The following is a 12,803-nucleotide window of genomic DNA, read 5'->3' on the forward strand; positions in this document are numbered from 1 at the left end:
GGCATTCATAGACACCAAGTATTTTACATATGAGCAAAAATGACTATTTTTCAGATTTCATGACCTAACTTGGTGCTGTCACCAAATAAGATGAACTAAATTCATTTATAGGACAAAGGTTTCAAAAGCTCTAATTTAAGGAAACAGGTGGTATAGAGCTATAGAGTTTGTCCTAAAGACCAAAATTGGTCAGAGTACAATTACAGTTCAAGCAGGCCTATGTCGTTTTCCTACTAAGGGTTCAGTGGGTGATGTTATTGGTATTGTACAATAAAAATAAACCATTCACAGGCTCAGTGTTGGATATTGACACAGTGACAGTAAGTGAAAACAAAACACTTTTTTTTTTACCTTCTGCTACAAATGCAAAAAAAATATTTTGTGTTGAAAAAAAGGCCTATGACACAAGAGTGGGACACAATCATGCTGGAACAGGATATTTCTGGCGGGAAAGTTACATATATAATGCACACACAACTGCTGACTCTATTCACCAAATAGCTGACTACATTACCCACAATGCTATGCGTCAGCAGGACGACTTCGTGGCACGTTTGTTGTTGTTATTGTTGATGTTATTTATAAATTAAAACACATACACTATTAACTTTCATTAAATTTCATGTTACATAAATGTTATTTTCGGAGGATTAATAAGCTATTTATTTTAACCTATGAAACAGGAAGACGTTTCGCTTTCAGCCAATGACAAAACAGCTTGTTGAGACGCGGAACCCTGGACGATGGAAAAAGGACACAAGCGTCTAATAATCCGAGAAAAAAAAAACTGTGTTTTGTTATTTGTATACAAAGGCTAAATAAGTGACCTGTTTAAAACCCACCGCATGTTTATTCTCTTCAAAGGTAAGACTGGAACTGGGAAATAAGTCACTGCGTGCAATCCGCCACGGGCCATTTTGTGGTCGTTTGTCAACGCACTCCTGTTCTGGAGGGGCCCTGTGGGCGCACGACCATATAATGGGGGGCCGTAAGGGGTAGTTCGCTTCAGATTTGCATTGTCCTCTTTCGTAGGGCGCTACATTTTGGAATCGCGTGTGCAGTGTAATTAATTCTGAGTGTGTTATAATGCGTTTATTTCGTTGTGCCTCTCTCCTCGACGCAGTGTGAAACTGCAAGCCAAATGTCATCGAATATGGGACTGTCAATTCTTCTCTCTCTGAAGTTACAGGCTGCATGTCACTGACTCCACACACAAGTTCATGCGTGATAATTTGCCTTATTTAAGAAAGTTGCATTAGTAGTAACACCACAAAAACAAAATGGCAATGAAATTAATGTGTGAGACACAAAATATGATTTTGCCAGCACCGTAAACTCAACTCCAGACAGCTCGAAACCATAATGTATTCTCAATTAATTCTTAAATGGACTCGATTTATCCATATTTATAATAAACTACACGCCAGCACACATTTGTACTTTGTACTCAAACATAATACAATACCGTGTTGAACAAACTGATGCAAAAACATTGTTTTGCAGTTTCTCTTCATTACTGAATATTCAGTGTTTGTGTAACAGTGCTATAATGTTATCTCACGGACTCTTTTCAGTGGAGTTTTTGTGTTGAAAACCCTAAACATGAAGAAGAAAGTCAACGCACCTCAGCAGACAAAAGTGAAAGATATCAGCAGCAAAGGAGCAGCATCTGATGGCAGCGGCGATGTGGACGGGGACACTGCAGACTCTTCACAGGAGAAGAGGCATCTGATAATATCCCAAACTGATGGCTGTTTCCTGAAGTTCTTGAACGAAGACCGGCAGAAGCTGCCATCGTTCTGTGACATAACCGTCACGGTCTGTGGGAAGATGTATCGTGCACACAAGGTGGTTTTGGCTTTTGGCAGTGGCTTTTTTCATGCCAAGTTCAGCGAGAACCCTGAACTGCAGCATGTTACCATCGATAACATCGAGGTCTTTATCTTCGGACATTTGCTCAGCTTCCTGTACACGTCTGAATTTGAAGTTACAGAAAGCCAGATTCCCGCTTTGGCCGAGGCTGCCTGTTTTCTGGAGATGATGGAAGCTGTAAATCTTTTAGCGAAGTGGGCGACACCGGCTCACGCTGATGAAGAAAGTGATGTTCAGCAGGTTCCAGCGGAGACTCCGGACGTCCAGACTTCAGCGGGAGCTCAGTGCTCGTTTTGCAGTCGTAGCTTCTGCTATAAGAAGTCTCTGGAGAATCACCTGGCTAGGTCGCACAGCGGTGCTGGTTGCCAAGTTGAGGACGAGCAAAACATGGCGAGCACATCTGCGGTCACCACCCGGAGATCTGCCCGCCAGAGGAGGACCCCTGCTAAATTTGAGAGCGAAAGTGGCCATGTCCTGTCTGGAAACTCTGGTCAAAAAACTCCAAAGCATGATGCCGCCGCTGCTTTTGAGGAGGAGGAGGAAAGTGAGGAAGAGCAACAGTATGAGCAGGAAGAGCAGAGTAGTAAAGAGGGGCGAGAAGAAACGGTCGAGGAGGAAGAGTGTGAAGACGGTGAGAAGCAAGAGGAGGAACGTGTGTCTGCACAGCAGACTGAAGCCCAGGAGGAAACCGAACCGACATCCAGCCGTGCTGCCGAGGAGCACAGCCAAACCACGAACGTGTTTCCAGAAGGACTGGCTCCCGTTATGATCCAGAGCGCTAACAAGAAGACGCTCAAGTGTCCCAAATGTGACAAGACCTTTGATCGCATAGGTGAGAACTATGAAGGCTGGCGGATGGATCAGTGACATGCCCAGCATTTCCTCTTATCTGTTTATGTATTAAAAAGTCTATTAATAGTGAAGTTCATACACTACCAAAAGTCTGAGGTCAAATTTTAAATGTCTTCGAATGAAGTCACCAAGGCCGCATTTATTTGATCAATAAATACAGTAATATTATGAAATATTATTATAATTTAAAATAAGTGATTTCAATTTTTTGTGTTTTAAAATGCAATTTATCGCTGTGATGCAAAGCTGAATTTTACTCCAGTCTTCAGTGTCACATGCTCAAGAAACATTTATTATTATTATCAATGTTGAAAACAATTGTGCTGCTTAATATCTTTGCCAAAACCATATTCAAAATCATGATTTTTTGATAAAAAGAAAGCATTTATTTGAAATAGAAATCTTTTGTAACAATGTAAAAACTTATTTTAATGTGCCTTTGCTGAATAAAAGTAATAATAATAATAATAATAATAATAATAATAATAATATCTCACTGACCCCAAGCATTTGAACATGCTAAGACTTGAATACACCTGTTCAATGATGAGCATGTTTTTATTTCTGTATTAAAATCAGTTTTGATATTTTTGGGGCGTAACGTCAAAAATATCATGCCACGGTGGTACATCTGTCCTGATTTCATTAAGGAAGGGAATGCCTTTAAATTATTTACATTCCTGAAAAGAAAACTTTATTAAGCAGTTTGGCTTAAACGTTTTTATTATTATTCCTTACAAAAAAATTAAAAAACCAAATAAATGCTGTTTTTTGTTGTTGCCGTAATGGCATACAGTTGTCTCTGTCTGAGTCACTGCTTTGCTTTTTCCTGATTTTGTAGGTAAATATGAGAGTCACACCAGAGTACACACGGGAGAAAAACCTTTCCAGTGTGACATCTGTCTCCAGTGCTACTCCACCAAATCAAACCTCACTGTGCACAAGAAGAAACACGACACTGATTCACCCGTCCAGAGGAAAGAGCACAAGTGTCCCTTCTGCAACAAACTCCATGCCAGCAAGAAGACTCTCAGCAGACATGTCAAGAGGTGGGCTTCACAAAACCTGTCCACAACATATCCAGCTCATATTCCACACAGAAAAGAAAGAAATGTAATTTTGCATTTAGAAAATCGAGCCTATTCTATTAAGATTGCTTTTGCATTGCGACGTTAATTTCATGAGCTTGTTTCTCAATAGCATGATGCAAAAAATGTATACTTTAATTTATACATTCATGGCCTAAGATACTGGCAAACTAGTTAAAAATATTTCTATTTCAAGCAAGTGATTCTTGTGTACTTCGGATTAAATTCTCCGGTTGCATTTCCAATCACATATATGTGATGAGCCAGTTTGAATAGAGAAAGTGGCTCATTCTCCAATTTTGTGACATTATGTGTACTGCAATGAGCAAAAAAAAACAAAGAAAACCAAAGCATTATCTGAGGCGCACAGACACAACATTATAGCCAGGCATGGACACTCTCAAGGCTACTTGATGTTCCTGTGTCCACCGTGCATAATGTTATCAAGAAGTTTCGTGGCAGTGTAGACAGCCTCACTTGATGTGAAGGGAATGCAGTGCACCCCCAACTTTAATAATCATCATTGAGATATATTAAAAAAAATAAAAAAAAAAGTACAACATATGATTTTTTTTTTTTTTCGTGTAAAATATCATTTTGGTTTTCACAAGTTAAAGCAATGTCAGGGTCATACCATCTTTGGAGTTTTTTCTTATGTGGAACACAAAAGAAAATATTTTGAATAATGTTAGTAGTCTAACAATTGACTCTCTTCCATTATATTTTTTGACCATACACTAGAAGATATTGGGAACCAAAACTGTTTTGTGTTCCACATTTCAAAGTCATACAGGTTTGTAATAGGGCTGTCAAAATGACAAAAAAACTAAATTTGAATTTTGGACTTAAATATTATCAAAATTCTAATTATAATTGAATTTAAAATGCATAATTTCAGTAAGGGTGAAGAAAAGCTTTTTGCTTCTCTCCTGAGGCCACAAGAGGGTGCATCGAGCAAAATATTACTGCACGTTTATTCAAAGCATATGATGATATGACTATCTATAAAGGAAAAGTGCATAATGTTTAAAATAATGTTTATAAACCAATTATAATTAAGTTGCTTAAACAACTCTAAACAAAACAGCATGTATGCAGCATAGTTTAATACAAAGGGCCGAAAGCCAATCACACAGAATACATTTTTCATTTAAAAACGCACGTTGCAATGGAATGAGGAAAAAAACTGCCATGAAGTCATAAAGGCTGCCTCCTTAACGCACACCTAAAATTCAAATGCAACAGTTTTGCATTCGAATGTGGATTTTTATTTCAAATTCGATGAATATTCGAAATTCGATTTTTTTTTTTTTTTTTTTTTGACAGCCCTAGTTTGTAATGACATGAGGATGAGTAAATGATGACAGAATTTTTATTTTTAGGTGAACTGTCCCTTTAAGAGACGGCATTTATGTACTCCGTGTCTACTAAATTAATAAATGGAACATTTTCACAAACAGTGATTATATCTTTCCACAGTTATTAAAATTTTAAATTTAGTACATCTAAAGTTTTTGTATATTTTATATTTTTTTATTTAATACACATTTATTATACTGTACTGTGTGTCATTGTACTCTACTTAATATATTATCTTACATTACTTTTATATTACTTAAACTTGATGTCTTTTTCAGTTCTGACTGCTATATTAAATTTGTCTATATTTTTCCTCTTTTGGAAAGTTATTCATTTGCTTTCACTCCGATTCCTGGAAATGTCAACCGGGTCCATTCTTCTGTTTTGTTTACATTATGTTTCCTATTCAGTGTTTACATGTTCCTGTAGCCATCTATTGTTTTGCTAATGAAATATTTTGTTAGCTTGCCTCAGTATGTGATCACAGTCCGACACATTGTCTGCTAACAGATTTCATCCCGACCACCTCCAGGAGTTTCTCACTCAGAAGAAGAAGAAGAGTGAAGGCTGGAAATGTGACGTGAGTTCTTTGCCTTGTTATTTATTTGATTTATTTCATGCACTACATCCAAAAACAATTTTACAGTTGTTAGTATTAATTCTTTCCTGATGCTGCTTTTGTAGATCTGTCACAAGTCCTTCAGTCGTCGCCCACATCTGGAGGAGCACATGATCTTACATTCACAGGACAAGCCCTTCAAGTGTGCCTACTGTGATGACTACTTTAAGTCACGATTTGCTCGGTTGAAGCACCAAGAAAAATTCCATTTAGGTAAAGCTTCACCAAAACCTTTATTGTTAATTTAACTTGCACTGCAGTTGAACTTGTATTGAGTATATCTTTAATGTTGACAAAATGCCTAATATCCAGGACCCTTCCCTTGTGACATCTGTGGACGTCAGTTTAATGACACGGGCAACCGCAAACGTCACATAGAGTGCACACACGGGGGGAAGAGGAAATGGACCTGCTATCTGTGCGGCAAATCAGTTCGAGAGAGGTATGACGCTGCTTTTAGGCATGTGCAAATGCAATAATGGTTGGATGTTTTATTCAAACACAAGCTCTGCTTATATTTTCAGGACAACCCTCAGGGAGCATCTGAGGATCCATAGCGGGGAGAAACCTCACCTGTGCAGCATCTGCGGACAAAGTTTCCGTCACGGAAGCTCCTACAGGTCTGTGAGAGTGTTGAACACGCTGTATGTTAAGATGAAACATGATTTATTTCCAAAAAACTAAATCTGAGAGAATATGTACAGATGGATAGGTAAGCAAGCAACATATAAAACTTCAATCAGGGCTATACACATCTTTACTAGATGTGTTTTTCTTGAAATACATTACCATTCAAAAGTTTGGGGTCAAAGTTTGACTGCTCACCAAAGCTGCATTTATTTGATCAAAATACAGTAAAAACTGTAATATTGTAAACATTATTACAACTTAAAATAACGGTTTACTATTTGACATAGAAATGTTTTGAAACAACATAAATATCTTTACTGTCTGTTTAATTGAATGCAGTCTTGATCAGTATTTAAGTATTAACCCCAAACATTTGAACAAGATTAAAAGTAATGGGACATGACATGTGATAGCGTTGTTTTTTTCAGGCTTCACCTTCGCATTCATCACGAGGACAAGCGCTATGAATGTGACGAATGTGGCAAAACGTTCATCCGCCACGATCATCTAAAGAAACACAAAAAAATTCACACAGGTATATTTCAGATTCAACTTGCATTTTTGTTTGTCATCTCAGAAAAGCCATATATTCATTATGAATGAATGAAATCAATTTTAACATGCTATATCATATGCTAAGTTAATTTAAGGACGCGTAACTGTTTGACAGCCATCATGTCAGGAGCGCTTCTGTTATGCTTTAAATGTCTATATGGAGGACAAGCTTTTAAAATTTAGATTTAAAGGGGCCATGAACTGAGAAATCAAAATTCCTTTGATCTTTTGACATATAAGAGGTCACTGTACAACGCCTGCTTCTACAGCACTGTCTGTTTAGCCCCGCCCACCGATTCACGCATGTAGTGTAAATAACGAGACGCAGTGCCAAGCTGTCTTTGCATCGCCTTCCTTCTGTTTTTATTACGTGGTAACTATTGCTTTGTCTGTTATTACAGATCGTTTGATATGTGCTGAGTATTTATGTGTTTTTAACCTAAATTACAGCAGCGGCCATCTGTGAAGGATGTAGCTGTCAAACACACAGCTGTTAGCCAATCATAGCAGTGTGCGTTTACTTCCGAGTGGACAATCCGCCACGCCTTATCAAACAGAGCGTTCAATAGCAGAAAATAGCCTATTACTTCTAAATTATGATGTTTTTTGATGTAAAATTTTGATAAGATTATAAGTGGACCTCAGAGAAAGGTACAAAATAATAAAAAAGGCAGTTCATGACCCCTTTAAAAAGATAGTTCACCCAAAAGTGAAAATTCAGTCTTCATGTACTCACCCTTATGTTGTTCCAAACCTGTATGAAAAAATTAATTTTGAAGAATGTTGGTAACCAAACAGGTTTCCATTGTATGGTCAAAAATATAATATAAAATCAATGGGGACCAAAACTTGGTTACTAAAATTTTAATTTTTGAGTGGACTATCCCTTTAAGGCAAAAAACAGTAAAATCCAACTAGAGAGTTGTTAATAGTTCAGTATTAGACTCTCCATATGAGATGCTTCATCCTTCTCATGACTGCTTAACGTGTTCAAAAAGTGCATTAAAGAGCATTTATGAGAAGTCTTGTAACATTTGTGTGTGTGTGTGTGTGTGGGGGAGAGAGCACACCAGTGTGAGGAGTGTGGAAAATGCTTCCGACGTGCTGATCACCTGACTGTCCATTATAAAAGCATTCACCTGGGAGAGAAGATCTGGCGAAGGTATACCAAAACCGACTTCAGAAACAAAGACACACATTGGGTCTCAGTCTGTAAGCATGTGTACGCACACATTTGTGAGGGAGGTTTGCATACACACATTTTCACAAACAAATCATGATTAAACTCTCATTCTAAAATTTACTCTCAATTTACAAAAAATAAAAAACAACTGAAACCACACATATGCAAAAAAAACACATATTTTGCCTTATAAATGTAAGATAAACAGTTCATCTAAACTTTATATGTAGTTTAGATTAAATTTATATTTCAGTTTAAATATATTTTATTATATACAGAGAAGGAGTAAGAAAAGCTGTTGTAATTCCAGCTGAGGGTTCTCTGAATAAGAATGTAGATATACGTGTATGTACAGCTGACTAATGTAATCGGGGTCTGCATTCAAGGTATTTCTTGTGTTTGAACTGGTTTTGAGGATGCCATTTCTCAGGGTTTTTAGAGACTGTTGTGTGTTTGCTGAGAGTGACCAAAGGTTGTGTGCAAAGCCCTTATATGGAGATGGTTTGGGTGTGTTTAATGCAAATGAATAGTATATCCCAAACATTAGTACATGGTTAAAAACAAAGTACACGTGTTGTGAACTGAGACTTGTTTTTGTGAAGATGATGACATTCAGTCTTTGTTATGCTGCAGTTGGTGTTGAGCATGTGAGATCTGTGATTTCATGATCATGTAATACATTTTGACAGGTATAAAGCAGTGGTGCATCAGTGTCAGGTGTGCAAGAAAGAGTTCAGGGGGAAGACCAACCTCATGTCGCATTTCAGAACACATTCAGGTAAAATACAGTAGCATTCAAAAGATTTTTGTGAAAGAAATTAATACTTCTATTCAGCAAGGATGCATGAAAGTGACAGTAAAGGCTTTATGAAAGATTTATGTTTCAAATAAATATTGTTCTTTCGAACCTTCTATTCATCAAAGAATCCTGTAAAAGTGTATCATGGTTTCCACAAAAATATTAATTAGAATAAATATTTCTGGAGCTGCAAATCAGCATATTAGAAGGATTTCTGAAGGATCATGTGAGTAATGATGCTGAAAATTCAACTTTGCATCATAGAGAATGGTTTCAATTGTAATATTTCACAATATTACTGTTTTACCATATTTTTGTGAGTCTTTGTGACATCAAGCTATTAAATGAAATCAACAAAAATAAAAATTCTAACAATAAAATATATAACTAATAGATATCACCATACTTCCCTAGTTGAATGATTACATTAAGAATTGAAGTTTTCTGAAATGGTATGTTTAAATATGCATTATCTAATTAAAGATGTACTCATTTGCATACATTTCCAGAACAGAAATTGTATAAAGCCAGGTTCAAAATTTGTTTAATTTTGTTGACATATTAGATTTTTGATCTCATGATACTCCTTAAATCAGAAAATACTTTCAGCAGCCAGAATTTTTTATTTTATTTTATTTTTGCAAGGTTTTTAATAATGAAATATTGTGTAAAATCAGGCAAACACATATATGAACAAAAAAAAAATCTGAATTAAACTATCAGGTTTGATGTAAGCGCTACTGAAGTGCAGATTAATGGCTCATTAGAAAAAACTCATTTTGACAAAATACCTCTTGAAGATAAAATAGTAATTGAAATCTACAGAGTGCAAATAGATAAAGTGTAATATTAAAATAACATTTTATGAAATAGACAAATAGACCGATGCATGAAATAACAATGGAGTGTCTTCTCTCAAGGGCAGATGATGGCATTTCTGCTCCACAGCTGTTTTCCTGATCCAGTATTTTGCTCTGCTCAGGTGAGAAACCCCACCGGTGTGTGATCTGCAACCAGACCTTCCGCATCAAGAAGACTTTGACCAAACACATGGTCATTCACTCAGATGTACGTCCTTTCAGCTGCCCGCACTGCAGCGCTACCTTCAAGCGTAAGGACAAGCTCAAGTATCACGTGGACCACGTGCACAGCGGACGCCCTCTCGAGCAGCAACAGCCCAACCTGCCTGCGGCCCCCGCTAGCAAACTCACCGAGCCGCTGCCGTCAAGCGAAACGCCCAAACCGTACCACAACACACCTAAGACTGTGCTGCAGAGTGTGGCGGCTGACGTTTGTGTCCCTGTGATGCTCGTCCCCGTCCAGATGACGGAGGAACCCGATCTTGCTGTGCACAAGACGCCACATGGGGTCCTTCCAGCCGTGAGCCAGCAACAACAGACAGGCTACCAGTCCGCCACTGACCTAGTGTTCTTAGAAAAGTACACCCTCACGCCTCAGCCGGCCAACATCGTGCACCCGGTGCGGCCCGACCAGATGCTGGACCCTCGAGAGCAGTCTTACTTAGGAACGCTACTGGGACTGGACTCGACTACATCTGTGCAAAACATGTCTAGTGCTGCTGAACATACTCATTAAATCAGAGCACATCAGTGCTGTTATGTACACGCATGCATCTGTTCATCACACAAATTAATTTTTGCCATTAGTCTCTTTGTGCTGTTCTTAAAGGCATAGTTAATTCCAAAATGCTGCATGCTGGTTCTACAGAAATTAATTTTTGTAATTCAAAGCAAAAAAAAACAGTTTGGAAGGACACGAATGGGAATAAATACAGAATTTAGATTTTAAAACTATTGCTTTAATATCTAAGGGAAAACAGTTAATAATGATATTATGACTGTAAATGAAATGTGTGTAAATTTCTAATAATTCTATCCTGTGTAACCCGTGTGTTCAGATAGCTGACAGAGGAAATAACCTGCGATGAATAATAGTCTCAGAAACTTCTGAATTCACCACCCCAGACCAAAGTTTGCTTGTGTTTCTCTAAATAAAGCACTCTGGAACACTGAGCTCAGGAAGTTATTTCATACTGCTTGTTATGGGCTGCTTTATTTTGTCCGGCTGTTCAGTCACATGGTGGGATGTTGGAAAAAAAAAAAAAAAAAGTCATAACAATTTCAACTTTCTTAGAGAAACAGCCAAAAAGTAAAATGAAATTCTGATAGCTTGTAATGTAAATCCATGAGATCTTTATAACAGTATAACAGAGTACTTATATAATATGCATAATGTCAGATGTCACTCTATATCTCCAATAATGTGTCTTAGTAAGATGATAATTAATGCATAATTGCTTTATTTGTGGGGGGCGAAACATAATTGCTGTGCAATATACATTTATGATTAAGAGATGAACAAATAAACATTGCTCGAAGCCTGATGTATGACATTTAATATTTGGCTTTCTAAAGTATGATACATGGATAATTAAGTAAACCTAAGTTGCTTCAGTCCAGTAAGTGTTCATCTTTAAACATAACATCAACAGAAGTCATTTAGTAGATTGTGTACAACAGGTTTTTCCATGTTGATAATTTAGAGGCCCAAGAAGTATGATACAGTATGCTTTACAGGCTTAAAGATGATTTTTACTAACATAGCAGTTTTGTTCATTTGTTTAGTTGTATATCAGCATTGCATGCATAGTTTTTGACATACTGATGTATCTGTTCAGAATTAGTTTTGCACAGCAACCCAGCTTGAACAAATGGACAGCTAAATCTAACTGTGATACAAAACAGAATAAACTGAGCGATTCCAAGAGGGTAATAAATAGTGGCTAGAGCTGTACAGTAAGGTCAGCAGTAGACCAGAGCTTGGCCACTTCATTTGATGGGTCACATCGCCTCTCTGTGGTCAAACACCAACAGCTCTTACACAGTTTAGAACGGGGGTTCTCTACCTTTTTGATTTGATCATTTGTAGCGTCTGTCGCCAATCCACTGTTTCTTTCTCACTACAAAATTAAAGGTTTGATTGTTCTGCCCCACATAAGATCGTGTGAAAGCAGCAGTAACACGATACACGTTGACTAGTTCGGCTCAGGTGCAGTACATGACCATGATTTCCGTCCTGGAGTTTGATCTGTGTGTTGTTAGTCTGTATATTATTCTTCTCACCCTTGGATCAGAGGTTAAATTGATTCAAGGTTTCCATTTGAATCATCTGCACTGTTTGTGTCCACACTGCTGCTGTCTGCCCATATTTCTCTTGGTCTCATTTGAGCTTGTCACTTTTCCATTTTTCTGTGCATTTATCGGCAAGAAGTGATTAGGTGTGAAAGGTGTTTGTTTAAAGGTGCGCTTGAATGATTGAAAGTTACCATCAAAAGCTTGGAGGAAAAATATATAGGCCTACCTATAGATGCATTATAGTAGGATTTGCTGATAGAGAAGCATCTCTTCATCAGTTGGCCATTAGAAACTTCTTCAGGTGTTCTTATGCAGTTTCTGATCTGCTATGGGAAATTACATTCCTTTGAGTTCTGTACTGGAGTTTGAGCTGTATGTTATTTATCTGTATATTATTTTTCTCACCTTTGGATCAGAGGTTAAAATTATTCTATTTCGATCATGTTGCTATCTGTCCGCAGTATTGTGACTTAACTTCATTTTGTCGGTTTTCACTTTTTTGTTTTTGAGATACTTTACTTTTTTTCCCTGGTTGGCACATTCTTCTTGTCTATTGGGCAAAAATATTGGGTGTTATTTTAGTTCCCATTCTGTGGTGCTTGTAGTGTTTCTTCGTCTCATGGTTAGTAAGTAACAAGAACAGAGAAAATAAATATATATCTATGAATATCTTATAGTAGGATTTGCTGAT

At 37.3% G+C, this 12,803-nt stretch overlaps 1 protein-coding gene across 1 annotated transcript; it reads left to right on the top strand.

Moving 5' to 3' along the window:
• Positions 1-676: 676 nt before the first annotated feature.
• zbtb41 (zinc finger and BTB domain containing 41) lies at positions 677-10,990 on the top strand. Its single transcript, XM_019082120.2, has 11 exons — positions 677-864; positions 1,575-2,704; positions 3,566-3,773; positions 5,682-5,751; positions 5,856-6,003; positions 6,103-6,232; positions 6,315-6,410; positions 6,849-6,955; positions 8,032-8,137; positions 8,848-8,936; positions 9,940-10,990. Exons 2-11 carry the CDS (start codon positions 1,603-1,605, stop codon positions 10,551-10,553), a joined length of 2,670 nt encoding a protein of 889 aa, XP_018937665.1. The 5' UTR covers positions 677-864; positions 1,575-1,602; the 3' UTR covers positions 10,554-10,990.
• Positions 10,991-12,803: the final 1,813 nt, after the last annotated feature.

Source organism: Cyprinus carpio, chromosome A2 (assembly GCF_018340385.1).
Source record: "Cyprinus carpio isolate SPL01 chromosome A2, ASM1834038v1, whole genome shotgun sequence".
Classification (NCBI taxonomy): Eukaryota; Metazoa; Chordata; class Actinopteri; order Cypriniformes; family Cyprinidae; genus Cyprinus; species Cyprinus carpio.